General features: G+C 31.8%; 1 protein-coding gene across 3 annotated transcripts in view; it reads right to left on the reverse strand.

Annotated features, from left to right (window-relative positions):
• The window catches only part of LOC110033443, a 15,855-nt gene extending 12,408 nt beyond the window's left edge, over positions 1-3,447 (reverse strand). The window contains exons 1-3 of one of the 3 annotated variants that reach the window (XM_020737419.1): positions 3,247-3,447; positions 3,058-3,140; positions 2,291-2,547 (exon numbers count right to left, since the gene is read on the reverse strand). In XM_020737419.1, coding sequence (XP_020593078.1) covers position 2,547; positions 3,058-3,140; positions 3,247-3,348 — 186 coding nt within the window. In that variant the 5' untranslated portion in view covers positions 3,349-3,447 and the 3' untranslated portion in view covers positions 2,291-2,546. Of the gene's footprint in view, positions 1-2,290; positions 2,548-3,041; positions 3,141-3,246 lie in introns of those variants that run through there. The other 2 variants (XM_020737418.1, XM_020737417.1) reach the window with 2 other exon arrangements.
• Positions 3,448-8,504: the final 5,057 nt, after the last annotated feature.

The following is an 8,504-nucleotide window of genomic DNA, read 5'->3' on the forward strand; positions in this document are numbered from 1 at the left end:
TTTCATGGACTAACTTCTTTACCCGCATTCGCCCGTAATGTGGGAACCCTTGCTTATTTAACACTACACCCGGGCGCCGGTGTAGCGGCCCTTGCACACTTTTCACTGTATTCAGGCTATACAGCGCGTCGCTTCCAGGGGACGCCCTAGCACTTACACAATGATCAAAAGAATTCATGTCATGATTTTTTCGACAAGTTTTACGCTGGTTGTCGACTACCTAACGCAACCCTCCAAAACCGTAGCCACCAAACAAATATTATAAATAACTTAAATCAATTAATTACCTTAGTTAAGTCAATGATAAAATTTAAATTTGAAAAATATAAAATATTTGCATCAGTTAGATGCATTGCATACCAAACATGTTTAGGCTACTTGATTTTGTACGATCAAGTTATAAGACATACTTCCTCTTTCTAATAATCAACAACTCAGACTATATTGTATTCATATGATTGGATCTCATGATTTTAAAATGCTTATGAGGTTTAGTTGATAGTACTTTCCAGACATAAGTAGGACTTAATCCAGTCCTTTGTAGAATTGAAATAGAAATTATTTTCTTGCATTTCATTAAATTAGGGTTTGAAGTTCTACTTAGTAAACGTCACCTTTTGTCTTATATTTTGAGGTTCTACTTATTAAACCTCATATTCTAGGCTTTATCATGATTTGTTAATGTTGAAAAAAGCTGTAACTTTATATTAAAAGGATCAACTTAAATAAATAAATCTTTCAATTTCAAAATCATTAAAGCCCAATCATAGAATAGTGAAAGTGCTACTTAGTTTTCTCGGTATTTAAGTGCTTCTTAAGTTTTCTTCTTTGGACTCCAAAAAGAACTGTTCTAAAATAAATTATCTCAATTGAAATTTTGAATAGCAATCTCGGAAAACTTAATATTGTTTTGGAGACTTAACCATAACATTAAGAATAGCAATCTCGGAAAACTTAATATTGTTTTGGAAACTTAATCTCGAAAGTATTTGTAAAAGATTCAATCTTCTAATATATAACTTAATATTGTTTTGCTCTTATAGGAAACTTATAAACCAGGTTAATATAAACAATATCTAACCTCTAGGTTAATAGAAGAAAAATCTAGTGGTTAACGCAGACCTATCAAATTTGTATGAAAATTTTTATTTGAGAGATTGAGTCAATTGTAGAGTAGTTTTTACATATTTTGAGATGGTATACTTTTGATGTTGTGTTTGACTGCCCAAAAACATAAAAATATTCAAAATTTATTGGAAGCACAAAATAAACCAACATAATCATTGACAAAAATAAATGTAAGGAAAAGTAAAGCTACAAAATTAAAAATAGTAAGAGCACCTTTGGGAAAACCAAACATAATCAATGTTTCTGAAAATTTGATTCATTCAGTAAAGAATCAAACAAGAATAATTCAGATCTGTAGTCTATGATTTCAAGCATATAATGAAATCAAAGCAGACCTTTACCCTCATTCAACAACAGATGCTTGTGATGATGGGCGATTGACCAAAGCAAAAAACAATGAAAAATCCAGAAACGACTTATAAGAAGGATTGATTGCAGATGAACATCTCATCATTCAAGCAATAAGCCAATGAATGTTGTGGCAAGCAAGAAGAGGACCCAGATGAGAATCTTGAGCTCTCTTTCGAACAGTGGCACCAAACTTTAAAAGTAGAAACCAAGATATATTCACCTTCGACAGTTACATTGACAAAAAGAAGATTGATGCATACGTGAATCAAACCCAAAACCTATTTTAATCTCCAAGGGATTCTTCTCAATAGAAGATCTTGTACACCTTCCTAAAAATCACCAAGTATGTGCTGATCTGGTGGAACGCTCATCTCAAACAAGGGCAGCAAATATTTCGAAGGAGCAATTCATTAAGTGGGTCTAACAAGAATTATAGCCTACGGGTAAAAAAAAGAAAAGATGTGGAAAGTGGTCTGAGTTGTAGTGCTAACATGAACAAACCATGCAAGAATAAGGCATAGAGTTCAGAAGATGTGTACTGATGATTGGTGCATTGTTATATAAGTCTTTAAGAATTATATGAATGGACTACATTACGTCATCTCTAATAAATTTTGCTCTTCTCCATCAAAAACCTCAATCACTCGAGTAAGTTTGTCATGGTCATTGAAAGAAATAGCAAAACTCAAGGCAGCAAACCCTTTAATGACAAATAGAGAGAGAAAAAAAAATCAAAAAGTAGAATTAAGAAAAAATAAAATTGATAAAAATAATTTTACAAAAATTACTTGTTTTATAAATATTAGGGGAGGGTTGAAAAATCAAACCAATTACTTCTGGACCATTCAAGACACTCAAAAAGATTTGGAACAACACATTCCAGTTGACATTGCCCGCCTATATGGATACAAACTTCGTGGTGAATGTGGAAAACCTAAATTTATTAGACCTTTCAATGATGAATAACGTTGTGGAGGAAGTTCTATCCCCTTTCAACAGCAAACCAATGGGCCAAGAGAATCAAATAGGGTAGAGCCAGCCATTAAAGAAGAGTAACATGAAGAACCTCTGCAATAGCAAGAAATAAAAAGAATATCTTTCAGCATTATGAAGAGGTATCGATGTTATTTTTATGAAATGCATGCCCTAGAATATTACGCATAAAATTAACAAACTATGAAAGATATACATTTTCCTCACAACAAGGCAATGAAGGTCTTCTTCAGTACAAGCGAAGAGGTTATACAGAAGAAAGAAGAGAAATGGAATTGTTAGGGCAAGAAGAGGAAGCAAGCTTTCATGACCAGAGTATGCTTTATTTTGATTAAGAGTGGAAATCTCCAGAAGGCAACAAACTGAAGACAGAGCAGAAACTCCGAATCATCCTTTTGACTGTCTTCAACAGAAAATTTCAGCAGTGCGGAAAAGGAAAGCAAAATACACTTGGTCGAAAAAATCCAGGAAAAAAACAGATAAGAAATTATACAAGCAACCATTAGTTCCATGTAAATTGATCCCAGCATAATTCAGTAAGGAATGAAGAGATTGGAGAAACAGAATACACGCTAAGAGTCCGACCAGAGTTCGGATTGAGCTTCTTCTTCTTGCTGTCTCCTCTTCATCTCGTTCTGATACCTCCGTATCTCCTCAGTCCTCCTCTCCTGCACCGAGCAAAGAACAAGAATGACCAGGCAAACAGTGTCTGTGTCGAGAGAGAGAGAGAGAGAGAGAGAGGGAGAGAGAGTGTGTGTGTGTGAGAGGAGTTGCCTTATAGCCCATTTCGACCCGATGCATCACGTAGAAACCGAGGACTCCGCCGAGAATGGTACCCGTCACAATCCTTATGTAAGCCCACCGCTGTGAAACCATTTCTGCGCTCGCCGTCGCCGCTATCCGAAGGGGTCTCTCGATCAATGTCGAGCCTCCTGCTCCGATGTTGGAACTCAGGGTCAAATCAATATGATTCACTTTTTTGATACATAAGACTTTGAGATTTGCATACATAAGACATACTTAGAGTTATGTACATCTGTAATTTGCAAATAGGTTACAGGAAGAATATTTGGAGGTTATAACCGCGTTATACGCCCAGTAATGAACTCAGGGTCAAATCAATATGATTCACTTTTTTGGTACACAGGACTTTGAGATTTGCTTACATAAGACATACGCAGAGTTGTGTACATCTGTAATCTGTAAATAGGTTACAGGAAGAATATTTAGAGGTTATAACCGCGTTATACGCCCAGTAACTTACTTGTACATGAAAACAGAAGCATGAAACTTAGTAGAAGGTACAAGTAGGTTACAGGGAGGTTACAAGGGATATAACGCGGTTATAACCTCCCAATATTTTCTTTGTAACCTAATTGCAGGTTACAGACGTACGCAACTCTGCGTACGTCTTATGTACGCAATTTTTTTCCCATTTGAAGAGCGCATATTTGTTGCTCTGTTATAAAAATATCTCGTTATATTACATGAATATTTTATCAATATTATTTGTAAAAAATGAAGTGTTATTTCAGTATTATGTGTTGTTATTCGATTGTTTTGCAGTGTTGGAATATTCTCATGTGTTAGCTGATTTGAAGTTGTGTTATTCGGCATATTTCTCGTGTTATTTCAATTTCCATTATGTTAATTGGAATAACAAAGCCCCAAATCAATTAATGTGGAATAATATTCCAATAACACTTCATTTTCCACAAATAATGTTGATGGAATATTCATATAACATAGTGGAATATTACTATAACACTAATCTGAACGTAGCTCTACGTTTGAAGTCCTAATGTAATATTTTTTCCCATTTGAACGATTGCGCACTTTTTTATGTAGAAGAAGATTTTCTGCATTAAAATTTGAATCAAATCACTATCAAATTGTACACATACTTTTACAAACATGACAACATCTTAAAGAATGAAATTCTAAGCAATATGATGAACCGTAGAGACTGACAATTTGGTGGTCCATTTAAAAAGCTGAATTTTGGTTCAAATTTTTTTTTAGTTTTATTAAATTAGATTTATAATTTAAATTAGTTAATTTTAATTTTAGTTGAAGTGAAAATTATATTTCTATTTGAATTAAAGTTAATTTTAATTTTAGGCGCAGACCCGATCAAACAAAAGCTTAATCCGGCCACCTAGTGACACTATATGGAATTGGATATGAGTCACCCCAAAAAATAAGGGCAACAATCTTGGAAAAATTATTACGTACGTTCATCGTACGCAAAAATGCATACGATGAACTAATCAAAATACTCCTTCTGCCAAAAGTGTATGTCAGTGGACCCCAATTTTAAATTTTTTTAAGAAAAAAAAATTTTTCATTGGACAATGGGCGCAACTTGTGTCCACTGTCCACACAGATAATGGCTCACAATCTTAGGTACATTTAATTTGTATGGTTAGGAATCTAATCAAAATTTGCAATTTAAATTAAGGTTCACATGAATATGATTCACTTTACAATTAGAGGGATATATATAATTCTTATGTGTTCACATAGCTCCCAAAAATTTCAGTATTTACTTAACTAACACTCAAATTCTTATATCAAATAAAAAATAGCACCAAAACTAATATTTGTAAAGTGAAATTTATAGTTTTTTTGCATAGATTTCATAAGATTATGAAACTAAAGATTTATATAAAAATCAAATTTTATGTGTTTGATTTGTAAATGCATTAACATTGTGTCGTATGTATATAAATTCCAATTTATAATTAAATTAGTGATATTTAAGGATTGAATCATATATTTTATTTAATATTAAAGGTTTTGTACTTAAGGAGTGTAAATAACAGCTAAGAGGAGCATACAATTAACCTTGGGGTGGACCATGTCATCTTAGTGTCCTAGAGCACAAATAATGTCTGCATTCCATGCTAAGGTGGGATGATATATCAAGTGTATGAGAGTCTAACAAAACAATTAAATATGTTTACAAATTTTAAGGACATTGAGATAGTTAATTTCAAAGGTTTTAAAGGTCATGTTAAAAGTTGAAAGGGTGAAATACCACTAAATAACTTTCTATCAACTAAATTAATATAAGAAAATCCAAGCCCATGCTAATATAAACTAAAGAAGGCTAGGATAGACAATTAGATTATCTAAGCTCAATGTGAAAAGATAAAGTCAAAAATTAAAAATTGTATAGAATGCTTGTGAATTAACAAGAAAAACATTGGATAAAAAGAATAATCCATTTTTGAATGAACTAGGAGAGGCTAGAATCTAAGGGTAAAAGAAATATTAGATAGTTTGGGATCAAGTAAACCAACCAAGATCATCTAAGATAATGTGAAAGAAGATATTAGCTCACATATGCCCAACGTAAATGAGACTAGAATCTAAAAATCAAGAGATACTCGATAACTAATAGGGATCAACTAGACTAATATATAGTTCCATTAGACTTCTAAGGATGAACTGAAGCAAATTAAGAGAAAAATCATCTACTCATGCTAAGAAAGGAAATAGGGCAGTTTTGATTATTAATATCAATAGAGATCACTTAAAGATCATTTAAAGATGAAAAATAATATCTCTAGGATCAAATAAAAAAGACAATGATGGGCTTTTGATCCACTAAAGATTAGCAAAAAAAGAGTTTATTTCTAGCTATAAAAGTATTAGATTATTCATGATCTACTAAGAAAATCTAGAGTACAACAATTTGTCCATATATGACCAATTCATGAATACTAGAATTAAGGTTTAAGGGATAGACTAGATGAGTTAGAATCAATTAAATTCATAAAGGGTTGGGTTACAAACCTACTTAAGACCAACTTACAAAAGATAGAAGTTCAACTTCAAAGGTCTATTAGATTAATTCTTGAGCCGCTAAGTTTAGTTTAAAAAAGAATATTAGACTACCCAAGATCAACGAAGAGATAATATGAGTCTAAGTTCAAAAATTCTAAAAGAAAATTCTAGGATACTCTAAACCCCAAACTTAAATAACGGCCTATAATATAATAAGAATCACTTAGAATAGACAAAATATTGGATATTAAAGGATCTATAAAAATATATTTAAAACTAACTGTGCCAACATTAGAATAAGCTACAAATCTACTTAAGATTAATCATGTTATACTAGAATTCTATGGATCAAATGCCTGGAATGATTCAAGCTGACTTTTGATTAAGTTAACCATACCTGTGAGGCAAGATAAGACACTTATGCACTATGTTAGTATTCTTTAGTTAAATCAATTTGTTTAGGTATGTTTAGTCAAGATCTATGGGTCACCATTTTAAGCAACATCTATAAGATGCTCTAAATACATTGAACTGCTTCAAAATAAGTATTTTCTAATCTTATCTTATTAATTAATCATTAAGATTTTTGTTGATTTAACCTAATTTATTAAAATGGAAATATTAAAAAAAATTAATGTTTTAGCCATCTTAAATTGTCAATGTATATTAATTAGATTATAATCAACCCCTAAATTTGATTTCATGTCTTCTAGAGTAAATTAAAATTATTTATGAGCATCCAAAGATTTAAAACAAAACTTAGTTATACATCTCCAATGCTATAATTCCTTCATCTCAGGAATGCTCTACATGAAAAGGTTACTTCTCTAGCATATAAGAAAAGAGTTTACATGATAATTTATTATCTAGCGATCAAAGTACTTATAAATTATGTTTTAAGATCGGTAGTTTATATAGAATGTATGCTAGAATTATAATTAGAATAAATGGTTTATCATTTACATCATTTACTTGCACTAGTTCTTTCTTTATGCATAAACGTCATTTATATCATAGCAAACAAAATGGATACTAATCTCCATGCTCGAAGAATAACAAAACCATAGAGTTTTTTTGGTTTGCACTGTATACTGATACTTGCACTTATTACAATAGATAGAAACAAATCTTTTATTTTTATTCCTTAATCAAAAATTAATGAACATAAGAGTTGCATCATTAGGAGTTTTAAGATCAAAAGAGATCACTTAAAAATGAAAAATAATATCTTTAGGATCAAATCAAATTGGTTATAATGGACTCTTAATCGATTAAATATCAAATAAAAAAAGTTGGGGTTTAACTAGAAAGGTGTTAGATTATTCATGGTCTATTATGATGTGTAGGATTGTCCTTTTTTAGGACTAATGAAGAAAATGAGGAGTTGATTGGATTGTCCTCATTGAGGAAAAATGAAGATCTAGTGGAGTTGATTTAAGTATAAACCATAGTATAAAAACATAATAACATTAACGATCAAAGCAATAGAAACTTTTTGTGTGACTTTTTTACATTTTTTTATTAAAAAATAATTTGCAAAATTTAAAAAAATGTTGTATTTTTAGCTAAGAAAATTGTTACACTTTGACATGAGTCGATCTTGTGAGATTTCACTAAAAAAATGTTGTATTTTTTACCTTGCATTTACCTTTTATTTTTACTGATTTTATGAAATATTTACACTTGTGAAAGGTTTTGTTGATGTTGTGCAAATTACAAGAGTTGAATATGAACATTTTGAAACGAAAAAAAATAAATGTAATAATAGCTTAAAGCGGCGTGACCACACCTGGAAGAGGTGTGTCCACATCAAGGAATCAGCACCACTGGTATGACCATGCCACAATCTGGCCTGATCATACCATAATTGCAAAGAAACGGCATGACCATGTCGGGATCAGGTGTAACCGCATGTCGGCACTATTTTTGGTGTGGGGTTTGCCCGTAAGAAGTTGTCGGTCATCGGAATTGAAATCCCGTTGCCTGCTTCGGAAGGATGTTTAAAAAAATTTAGTTTTGAAAAAGCTGAAGTCAAACTGACCCCATAATTTTCATAGTTTAGATGAAAGAGCACTTTATCTCAAATCATGTATCTATCCCGAAGGATGAACGCAAGAATTGAGAGTGAGGCTCGATCAAATAAACTAAAGAAAGTTATGACATCTGTTTGGTCTGCGAAACCAATGTATTGACCGACAAGTTCCCCTATTTAATACAAGGAATTCAATAAGGTTTATATT

The sequence above is a fragment of the Phalaenopsis equestris genome, unplaced genomic scaffold (genome assembly GCF_001263595.1).
Source record: "Phalaenopsis equestris unplaced genomic scaffold, ASM126359v1 Scaffold001185, whole genome shotgun sequence".
Lineage (NCBI taxonomy): Eukaryota > Viridiplantae > Streptophyta > Magnoliopsida > Asparagales > Orchidaceae > Phalaenopsis > Phalaenopsis equestris.